Genomic DNA, 18,849 nt, shown 5'->3' on the forward strand with positions numbered 1-18,849 from the left:
TTGTTATTTCGTTTCTGCCTCCGTTTTCCTCTGTGAAAATGGGTAGAACCGACCTCACAGGTAGACTTGTGCGAGGAATGACCTGGGATGGTGTGTGGAGCTTGCTGCGCACTGAGCAGCGCTCGGCACCCAGACCTGTGCCCTCCCCGCCACCAGTAAATTAGCCTTTTCCCTCGGACCCCTTTAGGGTGTGAAGTGATAGCTGTGAACACGCGCTCCACCAGCCAGACGTTCATTTACAAATGCGACGCGGTTCTGTGCACGCTCCCCTTGGGTGTGCTGAAGCAGCAGCCGCCGGCCGTTCAGTTCGTGCCGCCTCTCCCCGAGTGGAAGACGTCCGCGGTCCAGAGGATGGGATTCGGCAACCTCAACAAGGTAACCTGCCCTCGGCCTCGGCACCGCCCTCGTGCGCCTGCGCGAGTGCCACCCTGCCCGCCTCTGTCTGCTCAGACAGGAGGGGGGCTTGCGCATTCGTGCACTTCGCTGTGCCCTCAGCTGCGACACGCGTGAGGCCTGACCATTCCTTCACTTCACTGCCAAACTGTACCTCAGGTGTTCACGAGAACTTAGTGCTCTGGGGTCCCTTCGCAGACCCAAGCCTATGAAGAGAGAGCTCTAAATGTCATGCTAAGTAACACATTTATAATGGGGATTTCGAGGCTTGTGTTAAGTGTAGAGTAGAAGAATTTAAGTAAGGTCTGAAGAAGTACTTCCTGGCAGGCACAGCTGTGCTGAAGGCCGTGTTCTTGGACCCCTCACCAGCCCTGTGCTCCCCCGTGTGACAGGTGGTGCTGTGCTTTGACCGGGTGTTCTGGGACCCAAGTGTCAACCTGTTCGGGCACGTTGGCAGCACGACCGCCAGCAGGGGCGAGCTCTTCCTCTTCTGGAACCTCTACAAAGGTAACTGCCGTCTGGCTGTGATCTCGCTCACACCCCCACAGGACCAGAGGAGCAGGAATGTTCCGTTTTTTCTCAGATAGATGTACGTCTTGATTTTTCATTTACTTGACAAGCAAAGTCCCTTATAGGCGCTGGGGGCGTAGGGAGGAGGGGAAGCCTGCCCCCTGGGAGCCCACGGCGGACGGGGGGCCTGGGGGAGGGGGCGCACAGGCCAAGAGCGGCGGCGCCGCGGGGACTGCCCTATTCCACCGAGTGTAACGCGCTCCCACACATCGTGCGCACCCGTGTTTGGGGCCCAAACTTTCAGGAAAAAATCTTTCATTTTAATTTTTTAATTCAATTATTTATTTATATTTAGAAACAAAACCAATTCCATATTCCAGGGTATTATTTTGCATGTGGCTGTTGTTACTGCTTTCTAGAGTTACACTTTTTACACAAAAGCATAAATAAAACAATTACATTTATATAGATATGGAGTTAGTACTGCCCGTGTATGATGCATGTCCTTATTTTTCCCTCAAATACTTGGGTAAAAAATTGAGCATTATGCACGGCAAATACGGCAGATGACCCGGGGAAGGCCCAGAGCGCTTCAGAAGAAAACGTAAAGGGAAGGACCGACCCCACCAGGAGGGACAGGCCCAGGGAGGCTTCCTGGAGGGGAATTTGTCTTCCTTACTCTCAGTCTTATATGTGACTTGCCCCAGATCTCTGATCACTTCACTTAGAATGTATTTATGAAACTCCTGCCTTCTGTTGTGTGTTCTGCGTTTGGATGCTCTGAATCCTATACAGAGGTTAAAAAAGTACATTTGGGCCCCACCTCACCGCAGGAAAGGAACGTACGACGTGTGCTGTGCAGCAGCGTCAGGGGGCCCGGCTGCGGCAGTGCAGACACGCAGGCTAACAGTTCAATCCCGCCCCGGGTATTTCCCTCCCTCCCCACTGCCCGACACCAGGGCATCCTTCCCCTGCCTGGCCACGGTCCACAGAGGCCGCCCCTCCTTCCCTGGGCGCACAGCTTCCCCATATCCATCCGAGTGCCCTTCCCTCTCCCCGCCCGGGCCACTGAGTCCTGTCCGTGCCAACCTCCACCTCTCTCCGATCTGTTGGCGTCCCTTTTCTGCCGCCACCTCCCAGTCCGGGCCCCTCTCTCCTCTTACCTGCTCAGTCGCCAGCAGCCACTGCCTGCCACCCCTGCTTCTGTCTCGTGAGGGCTTTCCCTGGTGGGCGTGCCTAAGGAGGCGCACATGATCGGGCCCTCCTCTGCCTCAGCCTCCTCGTCGTTCGTCCCTCTCACCCCTCCACTCCCTGGGTGCCAGCCACCCTTGCTGCTCTCCTAGCACCCGGGATGCACCATGCTGTTTCCTGCTGCAGGGCCTCTGCCCGGAAGTACTGTGCCTGCGGTGTCCTTGTTTTTCTTCTTCTCTTCCTTCCAGGTGTGGCTTCCTCTGCCCTTCAGGTCTTCACCTAAATGTCACTGTTTCAGACAGGACTCCCGAGATACACATACCTCCACTGCTTCAGATCTAAATTCTCTGCATTTTCTCTGCATCCTGTATTTCCCTCAGTAGCTTCTATTACAGTTAATACTTATACAGTTAATACTTATGTATCTGTGGTTCCTTATTTTGAGTGTCTCTTTATCTACGGACTATACAGTCTAGTTCATAGCTCTCACACCCCGGCATCTACTCCTGTGCCTGTCACGTGCGTCTGCTGCATGAGTATTTATCAGATGGGTGAGTTGAGGTGGTAATGAGCTTGGCAGGGCCGAGTTAGCTAAAAGGGTGACCCTTGTCATGGGCTGTGCCCAGTGGTCAGAGCTGAGAATCCTTTGCCTCAGTGGGATACTTAGTAGTTTTCTTTTGTTAGCAAGGTATGAAGTGACATCTTCTGGACTTCCATATTCTGCAGAGTTACAAGCTGTGAAGTACATGAGTTACACTTCACTTACTAAAGCTTGCCCGCACCCTTCTGGGGATAGATTTCACGTTGCTGTTGCAGGAACAGCTCGTCTCTGGCACGAGTGGTGCGTGGTCTGGCTGTTGGCCGTCAGACTTAAGAGCACCAAGAACACTGGGTTCTCAGCAGAAGTCTGTAGGAAACCCTGGAATTGTCCTTTCTGTTCCCCTAGCTCCAATACTGTTGGCCCTGGTGGCAGGAGAAGCTGCTGGCATCATGGAAAACATAAGTGATGATGTGATCGTGGGCCGATGCCTGGCCATTCTCAAAGGGATCTTCGGCAGCAGCGCAGTGCCCCAGGTGAGTGCGCGGGCGGGGCAGGCGGCCGGGGCCGGGCTGGAGCGGGGCTGACCAGTCCTCCCAAGCTGCAGCCCAGTGCTGGTCAGGCCGTCCTCGGCCAGAACGGAGAGGGTGTGTGGATTTGCGTGAGTGCTGATGTCGTTTGGAGTCCGTGCCGTGAGCGTGGGATTCAGAAAGTCATTTGCTGCATTTGTCTGCTGGCCCGTCGTCTCTGCTGTTGGAATCCTACACCATCCCGCCCCACCTGTCCGTCATCCAAGAGGCCAGGCTCCTTCAGGGAAGTCTTAAGAATCTCTTGAGACTTTTTTCTATTCTTTAGGCCTACTGACACACAAACCCTTACGATTCCTTTGAGAAGAGGCACCTTAATGCTTTGTGTGAACTTGTGGAAGAGAATTTAAGTCCTGGGTAGATCTGTGGGTTCACGGGCAAGGGTACAACGTGGAGGCTTCCTTGCGTTCTGAAGGCATTTTGTCACCTGTTTTAAAGCAGCAGCATTCACCACTTGGCTGACTCCCATGTCCGTCCCCTCCTCAGCTCTCTCACTGTGTCCCTACTCGTGACAGCCTTTCCACCTTTCGGAGATTCCTGGTTTGCCCTTGGTGTCTAGTGGTAACTTCTGCTCGTGGGTTTCTCTTTAGCCCAAGGAAACGGTGGTGTCTCGCTGGCGTGCTGACCCCTGGGCCCGGGGCTCCTACTCCTACGTGGCCGCAGGGTCGTCTGGAAATGACTATGATTTAATGGCTCAGCCGATCACTCCCGGCCCCTCCATTCCCGGCGCCCCACAGGTGAGAAGCAGACTGTACATGGGCTTACTTGGGAGGAGGCCAGCGTTCCAGGATCTCAGGGTGAAAAGTGCCTCTGATGTGTTCAGATTTACTCCTGTCCCTGGAGCCTTTCAGATAACCCGGAGCAGAGGAAGAGGGAGGGACAGTGTCACTGCATCCGATTTCTCACGTTTTGGCTTTATAAATCTAAGCAGTCCGTGTTAAAGTGGAAGACTACAGAGTATAAACTAATTCATTACTTTTTGCTTATTCAGATCTTGGTTCTTATAAAACAAAACCAAACATTTTTAACCCCACCCCCCACCATTTTGTAAAGGCTGATAGGACTGTTGCGGGTCTCAAACAGTAGGGGCCTCCGGGGCGTGCCCCTGAGAGGTGACCTTGGGCCCCTGTCTAAAGGATGCCTGGCCCAGCTCCCAAGAGTAGTGCGTGTTCCTCAGGACCCTGTGGCAGGTAAGGCCGGTCTGCGCTGGGAGGCAGGTGCTTCCCAAGTAGGAACACGTGCTGTGTTCGCCACGGTTCCGAGGGTGAGGACCCGCCCCCGCCCCTGCCCAGCAGGTGCCGCATGAAGCAGAGGAAGCTTGAGAACTGGGTATCCCAGAGCTAAACTTGCCAGTAAGAACAGAGACAGTGAAGCATCGCTCCAGAACTAAGGCTGGGCTAAGCTCCACCTTCCCTTCCCTACTTCCGTCAGTTCTGAGAAAAGGGCTGTCGATGGGGGAGACCCTTTTTGGTGAAAAGACGGGAAAGGGCAGGGGGTGGGGGAGTCCACTTCAAAGGCCAACAGACAGGAGAGTAAAGGTGTATTTGTAACCTGCTGATTTTCTCTTAATATTTTTCTCTGAAATAGCCAATTCCAAGACTTTTCTTTGCTGGAGAACATACAATCCGTAACTACCCGGCCACAGTCCACGGCGCTCTGCTGAGCGGGCTTCGGGAAGCAGGAAGGATCGCAGACCAGTTCCTGGGGGCCATGTACACGCTGCCCCGCCAGGCCACGCCCGGGGTCCCCGCGCAGCAGTCACCGAGCATCTGAGACCAGTGGATCGACGAAGAAGTCGTCGACGTGTGTGTCTTTGGCCGTGTAAGCAAAGTTCTTCTAGCAATACTAGGTTCCTGGAAAACCCGCCCTGGCCCCCGGGCTCCCGACCAGCCCATGAAGCCCCTGCCGGCCGGGCGGCCGGGCAGAGGTCTCTCTGCCGTTGGCGGCGGAGGCTGCCGGCCTTGAGTGACCTAGCGCCCGAGGGGGCGGCGCTCACCCGTCCGTGTGGCCGTGCGTGCTCCGTAAAGACTGAGGCAGACGAGCACTATGAGAGAACACCTTAGTCTCTTGGTGTGTGATAGTTTTTTTTAAAAATATTTTGAGAATAAACTTCTTATAAAATTAGTCTTATCTTTTTTATTCCTGTGCCCTTATGGTTAGAGCCGTATACAAGACAGCAGTGCTGCTGCTTCAGAGATGCAAATTTTACCCATGTCCACGCGAGGAGGAAGTCTACAGAGGGGGAAAGGGTTTGGTCAGGTCGGATGACAGGGGCCGGGGCCCTGTAGAAGCAGCGGGCTTCCTCGTCTGGGGGCTGCACTCCCCCTGGGATTGGGGGTGACCGTGCGCCAGAGTGTGAAGCGGCAGGTCAAGTATGTGGACGTTGGGCAGCTTCGAATTCTCAAGGTAAAACAACATGAGGTTTGCATGGACCTCTGGCGGAACGTTCTGGGTTTCTTCTCCAGATCTCCTCCACGGGCGTGGGCCTCAGCTTCTGGTGGCGTCTGTATCCTTGGCCCGTGGCCCCTTCCTGCCGTCCGAAAAGCACATCACTCCGGGCTCTGCTTCCCGATGTCACCGCCTGGCGGTCCTTAGATCCTTCTTCTGTCTCTCTCTCTCTCTCATGGGGATGCTTGTGATTTCCTTTCAGACCCACCCAAGTCTCCCCCGTCTCAAAGTCCTCTATCACACCTGCAGAGTCCCTTCTGCCACGGAAGGTAAAAACTTGTAGGGGACGGTGTGCCTGCTGCTTCTTCCCAAGGGCTCTGAACAGACTAACTGCGTGTGTCACTTGCTTCTGGAAATCGGATTTTCCTTGTATCAGCCAGTCCTTCCCTAAGTGAAGTTTTGCATACATTGGTGGTCCGACTGGAAAGGGCTTTCCCCCAGGCCGGAAACGACAGCGGCGGGGGAACCCTGCACACCAGGACTAGGGCAGTGGTAGGACTGAGGTACCGGCAAGAACAGCACGTGGTGGAAAGCAGATGGGCTTCGGAGCCCAGCTCTGCCATCAATACTGTTAGCTGGGGCCAGGGAAAGGGGTGTTTGATCAATGTTTGGTCAAGTGGTAAGTGCAGTGCTTTTAAGAGTTTGTTTAAACGCAACAGGTGGCATAGGCAGCTTGAGAGACCATTGTTTTGTATGTGACAACACAGCCTAAAAATAAAATGTACCAATAAAATAGATACTATATGATTCTAACTCCAATTCAGCTTGGCTTCTAGGCGTGTCCTTGACTAAGCCCCGGCTGTGTTTTCGGTCCTCACAGCACTAGTAGTTGGCTGAGAACATTCAAGTGAAATACACTCGCTGTACCGGTGCACAAGAAACAGTTGTATGCAGAGGTGGCGTCAACAAAAAATGGCATCACTGACTCACACACAGAGCACGTGGAAACTAGGGAGTTTTATTGGTTACATATTGTGCTGCAGAGCCAACAGACAGCATTAGAGCCAGAGGATACATGCAGACAGGCAGCTTCAACTATACACATGCACCCAAGGAGCCCTGAGTCACTGCTCATGGTTTCGCCCTGGTTTCCAGCAGCAGGGTTCCGGCCTCCTTGGTCCCATACCTGGAGCAGGAATGTAGAAGCTGCTGCGCCTGGACTCCAAGGGGCGGGGGTGAGACCCGAGCACCTGCCTGAGCAAGTAAGTGTGGAACAACAGATACTGACGCCCCTCGGCAAAAGGGGCCTATAATGTATTAACAGTTTTTGAGGGCTATTTCCCTAGCCCTCCCAATCTTTAAAATACAAAAAAATAGACTTTATTCTCTTAAAAATACATTCCATTCAGTACATGTTCTGAGCTGTGAAGCAGCAGGAAAATAGGGCCCCTTTCCTATGATCTTGGTTGTGAGGCTTTGAGAACCCTGTTCCCCACTCGGGGTATTCAAAAGATAATCCCTAAAAGCAGCTCTTTCAAAGCAGTCTCGTACAACCACGCCAACAAAGGCAGCTAGGGACTGCACCAGAGGCTGGGTCCCTACTCCTTTACTGGGAAGCGGTAGCACTTGGCACTCACCCACTATGATGTAAAGAACTAAAACTGCCCCAGGATGACAAGTCCAAGATCAATATAGACCCTCTCACACCCCATGAGAGGGGGTTGATTTATGTGCAAGTTTGCCTGTGGCCAAGGTCGGAGTCCGTGGCCCCACTGCAAATCCCTTTAACCCACATTGTAACTGTTTCATTGCCACTCAAAAGCAAAAACAGCCATGGTTTCCTCTCGCCTACCACCCCTGCAGCCCTCCCCAGTTTCTCTATCAGGATGGTAAGGGACCCGTGAAGGACTAGCTCCTGGCATTTAGCCAGCTCTCCTTTCTCCAACCAAGCAGCCCTGGAGTTGCCAGGCTCCCGGCCCCACCAGGAACCCTTGCACAACCATCCACCTGCCCGCAAAACTTAGGAGCGGTTGAGCCAAGCTGCAGAATAGGCTTGTCATGAAAGTGGGTTTATTGGCTGGGAGAAGGAATATTTGGCTTTATTAGACAACTGTTTAACTACCAGGTCTCCCCTCGTTCTGAATGTTTCCTCCAGGACCCTGATGGTGAGGCCCGGGTCCAGACGGTCTCACTGAGGTTGCTTTTCAGACACGTGCCTCCCTACTTGGGAACGTGAGAGCCAGCCTTGCCAGTCCCTGGAAGCCCAGGTGACTGAGCGTCCAGCCTTCACAGGCTATTACAAATGGTATTCTCTGCAATGCCGAGGACATGTTTTTAATGTTTTATAGAGGTTCTAGGAAGTGTGCAGATGAAACAATATTTATCCTGAAATAACTATTACAATCAAACCCTATTGCACTCAGATTTTAAGATGGCAGTCCCAGCAAGAGGGCACCACAATGGTCCCTCTTCCACAGAGCATTATGGGAAGTGGCAGATGTTGATGCTGCTGAAATGTGGAAAGATCCAGACTTTGGCACCAGGAGCTACAGCACCAGAATCCAGGGCCCCAATGCCCAAAGAGGAGAATCATCGGCCAGCTCTTCGAAGGCATGGCTCGGCACCCTTCGGTTCCCACCAGTGGAGACGAGCCACAGACTTCATGATGCTCCCAGCTGACCTCCACAGGGGTCGGTTTCCTCTGGACTGGCAGGGCTGCCAACCAGTGGACAATGGCAGGGAGGCTAAGGGAGAGGCTGCAGCCTTGAACAAGCTAGTGTCTGGCCAGTGACCCAGAAGAAGCAGAAGAGGTTTTGAAAACAGCATCTGAAGTTGAACGTCTGAGGCAGCAATGTGAAGGAAAGGCAAGCCACAGGACAACACCCTTAGATTGGCAAAACTCCAGAGAACGGAAACGAGCAAAACATCCCTGTCCGAGAAAGTAAGGGAGGCAAATCCCCCGGCCCCCAGGACCGCCAGGTCTGGTGCAGACGGGGGCGGGGTACACACTGGTTCCCACGCTGAGTAGAGGCGGAGGAGTGACTCGAGAAGCACGGGAACAGGAGGCACACCCACTTGTGTTACGTAAGTGCAAGCCAGGAGATGCCGTGTGGCAGTGGGCAAGGCGCTGGTGCCAGAAAGGGCCACAGAGACCATTTAATCTGACCCTTCCATTTTACAGACTGGAAAAATGAGGCCAAAGGCAGCTTCTCTGAACTCAAACTCATGACATAAAAAGGGCCCAGAAAAGCAGTCAAGGGCAGCAAGGACACATTCCCCAAGTCTGTTCTGATGGCACCTTCCAATGAGAATCACCACCTCCCCCTCCCCGCAGTGGGATGATGGAAACAAGAATCTTAGGCTGCCAGATTCAGGCCCCCCAGGAACCAGCCACTTCAAAGCACTCACTTCACAGCCAGGGAAACCACGGCGAAGCACAGCGCCGTGAAGGCAACCCGGCTTTCCTGACTCCTGCGCCAACAATGCTCACTGTGAAGGGGGGTCCCTTCTTCGAATCGAGAGAATGCTACAGGAAAAGCAGTGTCAAGATTGTAAGTTCTTTTTAACTTCCCCATGTGAATGGTATTAACTAATCAATTTTTATTGGCTTCCTGAAAACTTTGCTACGTTTTGGAATTGTATACACCTGGGGCCCCTGATGGGCACGTGTCACCTTTCCTCCGTGAGGTCATGGTCTGCAGAAATCGGGGGCCCACTTACTCGGGAACTCGTCAGCCTGGTAAAGTGCGCTCCCCCCTCCACGGGGGGCGGAGGAGGAGGAACAAAGCCCATGCCTCTCACGGAACTATTGCTTTGTGGAGTGGGGGAAGGGGAAGCGCTTCTTCCTGTCCACTTTCCCCTTTGCTGGGCGCTTCCTAGAAGGCAGAGTGTGCTGGGTCAGGCCCAGTTCAGTCTGGGGATATTCCGAAGGTGGAAACACAGTCAGCGCGGAGTCTCCAGCCACAGGAGAGGAGCAGGCAATGCCAGCAGCATTATTGGTGCCCCAGGAAGGAGACGCGTGAGGTCTGTGCATTTCCAGGTGCCTTTGGGAGGTGAGCTGAGAGCTGGGGCTGGGGGAGAGGTGATGTCATTCCAACAGGTGGGTGGGTACCCATGTACTCTGCCCCCAGAAAACAGTGGTTAGCAAGGGGGCCCGGTCAGAGAAGTTTCCATGTGAAGTGTAGTCCCATAATCCTTTCGAGGCAGCACAAATGTCTTCAATAAGTCTGAGGGACTCCAAGGGGGCAAGAAATGGAAGCCCCCGGATGGAGCTGATGGCTGGTAAGTCTTAATGTAGGTACTTGGGCCCTAGGGCAGACAAGGAGCGAATTGGATGTGGTGAGGAGACTGAGAAATCAGAGTATTAACCACAAGGAAGGGGCTACAGTTGCATGGTGGGGATATAAGGAGTTTCTATCATTCCCTATTTGGGGGCCACAGTGGCCCCTTCTACCTGGGGGGACAGGGCAGGGACAAGGAGGTCTCATGCATCAATCAGGGAAGCCTGGGTGACTGTCCAGCTTGTAGTTTCTGATCCCCTCTGGCCAACCGGCAGGAATGACCTGAGCCACAGCCTGGCTCTCTGCCACAGTCTCCCAGCCAAGGCCTGGTGTCCTGCCTGGCTACTGGCCCGGGACCCCACCTTCACAGGAAGGGAAGGTGGGAGAGCTGAGAAGCAGGAGAGGAGACGACACGCCTCAGCCCGCCGGCTCAGTTGTCCTCAGCACAGGGCCTGGCTGGCCGTCTCCGCTCCTCGGCCTGTGCCTGCCCAGGCTCCGCTGGCCCCGGCTTCACGGGCAGGTCGGACCGCTCCAGGGAGTTGTGCAGTCGCCTGTGGACACCGTGTGTGCAGTCATCATCTTCCTCCTGCGCCAAGAAATGACAACAGTGAGCTGTGGAGGAAGACACAGTGAGTGACAAAGCTACCCTCGCTCCGCTCCCCCCAGGGCCCCTCCAGCCTGACGGGGAGGTGCTGCACAGGCAGACCACAGCATGATGCAGAGATACGTTCTCCCCGAAGACAGGCCAATGTAACAATTCTTGCAAATCGGGGTAGACTACAAACTGCAAGCTGCCAGGAGCTCCTAGGGTAGACTGGGGGGCTCACAACTGAACAGAAGCCCTACAAAATACAGGGCTAGGGGCCGGGGCACCCCTGAATAGTGGCCAGCGGTGCTCCAGTTCCAAACACGCAGGCTGCACGCTGCTCGGGGTGGGAGCCACTCCCTCGGTGGGCGGACAGGACGCGTGCTGAGACGGGAGCGGGGCGGCTCTTGCCCACCTCCCGCCGAAAGCTCACGCACCTTCCCTCTTCCACACCGCACTGTGAGCACCACGCACCCTGTCACATTCGGACAGCCAGACTTCCGAGGACTAAACGTCCAGCTTTCTCTCCGCCGCTCCTCTACCCGACTTCTGCCTTTTTAGTAATCCTTTTTAGTAATGTTTCGCTTTGGTGCTCCCAAGCACATGCAGATCAAAGGACACAAGTGTGAGCGAGAGAAGCGGTGGGTACGAAGGACAGTGGATTTAGAGACAGAAACCCTGGATTCAAATCTTAGTTCTTCCGGTGATTCACTTGGGCATGACCTTCGGTTTCTACATCTAAAAAAGTGGGGATGACGCCCGCCCAGCGGGGCTGCTGGGGGGACCGAATGAGGTTAGCGGGCGGGGAGGTGCTTTGTCAGGGGGTCAGTACCTCGTAAAGACTTCAGGGCTTTTCAAGGGAGCACGCGGTCACCTGCCCTCACAGGCTCCACGTTCCCGGGGGCTTCCCCTCCAGACGCTGTTCTGCCAGTGTGACCCTCAACTGAGGAGGAGCTTCTGGGTTTGTCTGTGCTGTGCTGAGCGAACAGGAGCCAGCCCTGCCCTCAGACTGAGGGCATAACGGGCTCGGCGGGAGTCTGGGGCAAAGAGGTGCCCAGGCACAAAGTCTGTAACATAGGCCTTTGCGCCAGCAGCCGGCCAAGGATCCGCTGTCCGAATGGAAGCGGCCAGGAGCTCGTTTCCCAGGCTCCCGCCTCTGCTCCACAGACAGGGCCCTGGCGTCCTCCCGCATCCGAGCTCCGCAGCGGCCGCAGCTGCTCCCCTTGCTGCGGGTGCTGCTCTGTGGAGTCGGCGGGGGGCTCCCTCGGCTGCCCTGGCAAACCAAGGGCACAGAGGCCCCACCTCTCTCCTCTCCGTCCGGCCTTCAGACATGAAGACCAATTGGGAAAGGACTTTGGAAATTCATGCTCCTCTGTCAAACACCTTCCTCACGGTCCTTTATCCTTCAAGGGCAAGCCCACCTTATTGTCGACAGTCCAAGGAGCTCTACAGTGTTTCCCAGCCCCTCCATCTGCATAGTCCAAGCCCCACAGGCCAGAGCAGAGGCGGCGGAGGGGAAAAGGAGAGTGGGAAGGGGAGAGGGGGAGAGACGCGGGACTCACCGTGCCTGCCAGGTGGTTCCAGGCGGCGGCCGTGACAGCGTCTCCTACCCGATTCTGCCGAGTGAGCACCTCTGACACAGTGAGGCTGCTGTGGGTCCTTCTGGAAGAGAGCTCGGGGGCCTCCCCCGGGTTTCCTACCCTCCGAGTACCCTGCTCGCAAAGGTAGGACCTGGGCTGTTCAAGGTCGGAGTAGTCCGTGGAAGACCTCTGGGTGTAGGCATTGGCAGACGCCACATTTTTACCCATCTGAGTTGGGGGGTCTTCTAAGGAGTTCAGGTCTCGCCTGCTCTTCCAGGCGTTCCGCACGGTCACATGCCTGGCATCCGAAGGGCTCGCCTCCGACGGGGCGCTATGGCTTTTCCACCTGATTGTCTCCGCGGGGGGCGCATGGCTGTTCCTCTCCACGGGGTCCGATGGCTTGATTATAATGCTGCTGCGAGAGACCACCGTTTCCGTCCTGTTCTTCAGGGGCCCGTCGCCCACTCTTTCGGCTTCTGAGAACTGCAAGGTGATGTCGTGTTTGTGTATGGAGAGCTCGAAGGGGGAGCTGACGTGGTTGCCGACTGCCGCGAGCTCTGGCGGCCCGACCTGGATGTTGCTGGTGGCCGTGTGCCGCTCGCGCGGCGGGGCCTCACCAGGGGCAGCGCGGGGGCCATTGCTGCTGTCGGAGGGATAGATAGTAATGCTGCTTGTGACTTTGTTTGGCCCTGGCTTGGAGGGCAACTTCTGCTTCTCCAGCGCGGACTCCGCTCCGGATCCTCCCATGATTTTTTTCACATCTTTATCAACGATGACAGGTTTGATGATGGCTCTGGACCGCAAGGCCTCTCTGGGGCTGAAGGGCCTCTGGCTCTTCACCCCCGCACCGTTGGCCTCTGCGAACTCCGCGGGGTTGGTGGGGGCTCTGGCAGGCTTCGCAGGTTCATTTTCCGCCCCGACGTCTTTATCGTTCTCGAACAGGGAGGCTCTGGGGCCCCCTCGGGGTCTGGCCTTTTCTCGCGAGCTGGGCTGTCTGTGCTCTGGCTCCGGGGTGATGGTTGTGTTCACCAGTTTGGCGGTAACCAGAGACATCATGTCCACGTCGTCATCTGAGTCTGGCTTCTCTCTGCCACCAGATCTGATGACTCGACACCTCAGGGCTTCGTGCTGACTGCTGTCTTCCATCACAACGGCTACGGGGCGATCGGCTTCTTTATTTGGGGCTGAGAGGCCCTGAAGGATGTTCTCCTGGCTTCTGGAGCTGTAAGGGTGCTTGGACAGAAGTGGTGCCTTGGCACCCGGGGAGCCGGTGTCAGCCTCTGGGCCGTTGGCAGCCTTTCTGCCCTTCGAGAGCCCTTCCGAGGAAGATCTTCGAGACGAGGCCAGAGCTCCGCCGGTCTTAGAGCTGCCACAGTCTGCGGCCTGAGTGACGTGACTTCCGTTGCTGGGCGCCTGCCCTCTCCTGCCGAACGGGGCCTCGGCGGGGGCGTCGCAGGCCCTGTCCGCTCTACCCAGCACGTCATTGGGGACAGACCCATGGGTGGTGTCGCTGAATGTCCGTGTTGTCTTCTCCACTTTGCCCTTCAGCCCGCTCTCGGTACCTGGCTTGGGAGCGCCCTTCCAAACTTTGTTGTGCTCCTGAGCAGCGGGGGGGTAGCGGCTGAGCACGGACGGCTGCTCCCTGGACTTCTTCCCTTCGCCCTGCGAGGAGCCAGATGCAAACCGATCTTCGGTCCTCTTTGTCTCCTGCGCCCCACCATCCGTCCCTGTCCCCGTGTTGGCAGCTTTGGCTGCCCTCCTACCGGGGAAGCCGGGGGACGGAACCTGCCTGTTGCTCAGAGAATAGTTCTCATTGTTAAGAGCAAACTCCCTGTTCCGGTGCCTTTCCCGCTTATGCTGCGGGGACAGCTCCCGAGACGTGTGCTTGGACACGGGCGCCTCACTCCCGTGGCCTCTCAGCTTAGTCCTCTCGTGCCTGCCCTTGCTGGGCAGGAAAGCGTCCTCCCCTCCCACCTCCCCATTCTCTAACTCCTTCTGCTTCTTGATCTGTAGCTTTATCTCCTCCAGCTGGCTGGCCAAGAGTTTGTTTTTATTTTGCTCGCTTAAGTAATTATCCTGAAGGTCATTGTTCTTGGCCCTCATCTTCTTCAGCTCTTCTTCCAAAGACTCAAAGTGTTTGAGTTGTGTCTTAAGTTTCTCAATCTCTTGGTTAAGGTCTTTGACTTTGTTGTCTTCCTGATTTCGGTTCTTTTCGTTTTCAGACTTGTTTCTCGTTTCATTCTCTGCCTGCTTCAGGTAGTCCAGAGTGCCCTTCCGTCTTGACTCCTTGGACGGCAGTGAGGAGGGGACGCCGTCCTCGATCCGCAGGTCCTTCCTTTCCAGAAGGTCAGAAGCGTTCCTCGTGTAATCTCGGTTCATCTTTTTGTTCTGCTCCAGTTTTTGAGTGAGTTCTTTTATAATTTTCTCGTTTTCTTTCTCCTTTTCACTTAGGTATTTCCTCTCGCTCACGAAGCTCAGCGTCAGCGATTTCAGCCTCTCCAGCTCGGACGCCAGCCCCTGCTCCGTCCTGTCCAGCCGGTCCTCGGACGTCTCCAGCTCCCTCACTTTGGCTCGGAGCGCTTCCAGCTCCGAGGAGATCTTCTTCGTCAGGTTCCTCTCCTCGTTCAGGCTCAGGCAGAGCTGCGTGCAGTCGTTCTTACTCCTGCTAAAGGCCTCCTCGAGCTTCTCCAGCTCGGCCATCCGCTTCTGAAGCCGCTCAATCTCCGATTTCAGGTCCCGCGTGAGGCTTTCCTCCTCTTCAAGTTTCTCCTTCATCAGCCGACACAAGTCCTCAGCTCTCTTAATTTCCTCGTCCTTGCCTTCGATTCTCAGCACCCGCTGCCGCAGCACTTCGATCTCGGCCAGCATGCTGGAGTTGCTGCCTTCCGCCTGGATCACCTTGTCCTGGAGGTCCAGGAGCTCATCCTCCGCTTTCTGGAGGTTTTTTGTGGCTTCTTCCAATTCATCAAGGCGGCGGCTTAGACTCTGCAACTTAAAGCGCAGGTGGCGGCTGGAGGCAGTCTCCTTGTAGTTTGCAAACTCGGCCATGTCTACTGCCAGCCGGTGCGGGCTCCGAGAGGCATCCGGTTCCACTCGAGGGCGTGCGAGACGGTTACCTTCCCCTGGGCATCCACAGCCTTCTCTGGCAGCTGGAGACCATCATCACTCTGCAGAAGGGAAGCATAAAGCACGTCAGGCGGCAGATAAAAAGTCTGCACGTCACTCCCAGCTCCCGCAGGTAATTCTTGTGCCTGAAACACAGCAGAAATCTGAATAAACCTTCAGGATAAGACTGGTTCTTTATGGCTGATAATGAGCTGATATCTAGTTTCAGCCTAAGGAAGAATGCCACCAATGGTAGCATGGCAGAAAGACAGAGTGGGCTGTAAGACAGTCCTTACCATTTGCCACCTGCACAATCTCAGGAGAGTCATTAGCTTTTCTACACATCACTAAGCGAGCAGCCCCGGTTTTACTCAGTTGTAAAATAAGGATGCGATGCCTACCATCTCTCTCCCCAGTACTGTTCCGAGCTAATGCAGGGAAAGCGCTTGGTGGCGAAGCAGTAAACAATTCTAAGATTATTAAGAACTGTAGCTTCAGGAAAGAAGTAGAATAATGAAAAGAATCACCTTACGGACCTAGGAAGATAACAGGACCTGGGGTCTGTTAAGGCAGAAAGGGAGGACAGTGTGCCGAGAGATGTACAACCCTGGGCCTGCCGTCACTGCCGTTCCCAGGTCAAGCCCGCACCGCCTGGGTCGTCTGCGGTGACTCGGTCGCACTGGGGATCTAACGCAAAACGGTCTCCGCCTGGACGTGAGATGACGTGGACGTACACCATCCCTGGGGAACCTACCGGAGGTCAACAAAAAGAGTCCAGAAAGGGATTCCCTCCCAAGTTCATGCTACATAAAAGCCACACAGCCAAAGTCCCACTGAACTACAACACATGTAAGGAAGGACCACTCTTTTATGTGAACAACGGAGGTTTATACCAGTAAGAACTGAAGTAAGATAGTCTACAGGTCATAAATTGAGGATATTCCAATATTTAAAGTCATAAAACAAGAGACAATAACAAGATGCTATCAACAGAGAGTGGTCCTTTGAGATTTTAAGAGAGACTTGGAGATTTTAAGTCTCAGAAGGGATTTTAAAACTAACCAAATAAAATTGCTGGAAATGTAAAGAAAAATAGCAAATAGAGGCAAATGAAGGGTACAGTGGTTGAGATGTGAGGAAATTACAAAAGGCAGCACAGAAGTAAAGACTGAAGAAGTGAACGACAGGTGAACAGACAGAGAACACACGAAAGAGGCCCGATGAGTTCCACAAGTAGTCCAAAGGAGCGGGCCGAATGGGGGAGAGGCAGTATTTGAGGAGCTACTAGCTAAGAATTTTCAAGAGCTGATAAAAAACACAGAACGGAGCTTCATATTCAGAAAGCAAAGGTCTCAACCAAAATTAAATCTGAGCCCAGATGAGAACAAAAGGAAAATAAATACCTAAATGTTTATTATTAACAGACCCTCAATGAAAGAACTGTTTCTAGCCCTGGCTGGTATAGCTCAGTGGATTAAGCGCGGGCTGCAAACCAAAGTGTTGCAAGTTCGATTCCCAGCCAGGGTACATGCCTGGGTTGCAGGCCATAACCCCCACCGCACATTGATGTTTCTCTCTCTCTCTCTATCTCCCTCCCTTCCCTAAGAATAAATAAATAAAATCTTTTTTTTACAAAAAAAGAAAGAACTGTTTCTGAATGCGCTTCAGAATACAGAAACTGATCACCTGAGGAAAGTGGGAGACGGACGGAATGGTAAGCAAATAAACTAACCCAGACAAGCACTGACTCATGGGCGGGAAGGGCGGGATGAAATCAAGTGGGACTAAAGTACTGGACAGTAACAACACGTAAGTCAGGGAAATCAGAACTCAAGCAAAACCCTGTATTCTTTGAGAAGAGAGGATAGAGTTGTAACTAACTTCAAACCTTGTTAGGAATAGATATTAATCATATTCTGAGAAGGCATTAAGAAGCAATATATAAAGAACTATAATGTTAATTAATAATGAAAAAACCCCTCATTTTTAAATGGGCTAAGGACTTGAGTAGAAATTTCTCCAAAGATGATATTCAAATGGCAACAAACATGAAAAGACATTCAACAGTCACTACTCATTCAGGAAATGCAAATCAAAACCACAGAGATACCAGTTCACACCCACCAGGATGGCTACAATCAAAAAACAAAGACAAGTGTTGGCGAGGATGTGGAGAAACTAGAGCCCTTGTGCCCCGTTGGTGGGGAAATAAAACGGTGCAGCCACTGTAGGAAAGTGTGGCAGTCCCTCAAAAAGTTAGAAATAGAGTTACTATATGATCCAGCAATTCCACTCCGGGTATATAACAAAAACACGTGAAAGCAGGATCTCAAAGAGGTTTGCACACCTACGTTCACCGCATTATTCACAATAGTCCAAAGGTGTGAGCAACACAAGTGTCCATAAAGGGATGAATGGATACGCGAACTGTGAAATATACATACAATGAAACATTCAGTCTAAAAAGGAAGAAAATGCCGACACGTACCACAACATGGAGGAACCTTGCTGACACTGTGCTAAGTGAAGAATCCCAGGCACAAAAGACACATGCTGGGAGATTTCACTGACGTGCGGTGCCCAGAACAGTCAGACCCACAGAACGGAAAGTGGAACGGTGGTTGCTGGGGGCAGGGGGCCAGGGGGGTCTGTCATTTAATGGGCACAGAGTTCCACTTCTGCAAGATAAAAAATTGGTTGCATAATGTGAATATGTACTTAACATTATGGAACTGTACACTCAAAAAATTTTTAAGAGGATACATTTTTGTTATGCATTTTTTTACCACAATAAAAAATAACTTTACCAATTTAAGGCAGGAAAAAAGTAAAATGCCAAGACAGAGACGGTACAGCAGACCCCCAGTTTCTGGTCCGGCCCGTCAGCAGCTTCGAAGTCATCGCTTTGGCCACACAAGTCAAAGCGGAACAAATTGGAAAGCAACAACTCCCCTTAGGTCCACATGAGAACTGCGGTCACAGAGAAAACCACTTCACCCCAAAAGCAGGCAAGCGCGCACCGAAAACCACCATCTTCCCCAGCAGAAACCCCCAAGGGCACTAGCCCCGCCACAGGAAAACCTAAATTAAACGGCAGCTGACAGACTGCTGGAGGCTCCCGTGGAAAAGTGCGAGCTGAAACCTCCCAGCAGGGACCCCCGTCTCAGAGGGGATGCACCACACTTTGTGGGCTGTCCTTCCAGGAGCGGTGCCAGGCTCCCACAGTGAAGGTGACAGGAAACTCCTTACGTTTCTGTTCGCCCAAGTAGCTAGATAGCACTAAGGAAGGGAGCGAAAGAAATCAGACATTAGTACGCATAATGAACCAGGGAGCATAAGCCTGCTTCACTAAGAGGTTGCAGTGTTCACTGACACCCGGAAGATGACAGCATCACCCCGGCAAGGGGAGCAGCATGCCCTGGCCCCTGTGTGGGAGGAAGGACGGCTTTTCACTCTCCCCAAGGCACAGCAGGTCCATCTGCCCAGACTCTGGGGGCAAGGAATAAGAAACCAAGGGGAAAATTATTCTGCTGGGCACATGCCAGGTAGTGAAAAAGGACACGGGGACGGTACTTCTGAGGCATGCGCATTAGCAGCTACGATGGCAACCACAAGGGGGAGTCTCTAGCCTGGGAAAAGGGTCACATTAGTTAAGGGACACAGAACCCCAGAAGAGATCTAGGAAACAGGT

General features: G+C 53.6%; 2 protein-coding genes across 12 annotated transcripts in view; one reads left to right on the forward strand and one right to left on the reverse strand.

Annotated features, from left to right (window-relative positions):
• KDM1A (lysine demethylase 1A) overlaps positions 1-5,343 on the forward strand; it is a 50,780-nt gene extending 45,437 nt beyond the window's left edge. For both annotated transcript variants that reach the window (XM_045859523.1, XM_045859524.1), the window contains 5 exons: positions 188-375; positions 786-900; positions 3,041-3,168; positions 3,810-3,956; positions 4,807-5,343. In XM_045859523.1, the coding sequence (XP_045715479.1) occupies positions 188-375; positions 786-900; positions 3,041-3,168; positions 3,810-3,956; positions 4,807-4,992 (764 nt within the window). In that variant the 3' untranslated portion in view covers positions 4,993-5,343. The remainder of the gene's footprint in view (positions 1-187; positions 376-785; positions 901-3,040; positions 3,169-3,809; positions 3,957-4,806) is intronic.
• Positions 5,344-6,605: 1,262 nt separating this feature from the next.
• Positions 6,606-18,849, reverse strand: part of LUZP1 (leucine zipper protein 1) — an 87,702-nt gene continuing 75,458 nt past the window's right edge. For 9 of the 10 annotated variants that reach the window (XM_045858496.1, XM_045858494.1, XM_045858491.1 and 6 more), the window contains 2 exons: positions 12,036-15,220; positions 6,606-10,473 (listed from right to left, as the gene is read on the reverse strand). In XM_045858496.1, the coding sequence (XP_045714452.1) occupies positions 10,318-10,473; positions 12,036-15,101 (3,222 nt within the window). In that variant the 5' untranslated portion in view covers positions 15,102-15,220 and the 3' untranslated portion in view covers positions 6,606-10,317. Of the gene's footprint in view, positions 10,474-12,035; positions 15,221-17,646; positions 17,837-18,849 lie in introns of all 10 variants that reach the window. The other variant, XM_045858493.1, reaches the window with a different exon arrangement.

This window comes from Phyllostomus hastatus, unplaced genomic scaffold (assembly GCF_019186645.2).
Source record: "Phyllostomus hastatus isolate PE091 unplaced genomic scaffold, TTU_PhHast_1.1 phas_scaffold_182, whole genome shotgun sequence".
In the NCBI taxonomy this organism is placed as follows: Eukaryota; Metazoa; Chordata; class Mammalia; order Chiroptera; family Phyllostomidae; genus Phyllostomus; species Phyllostomus hastatus.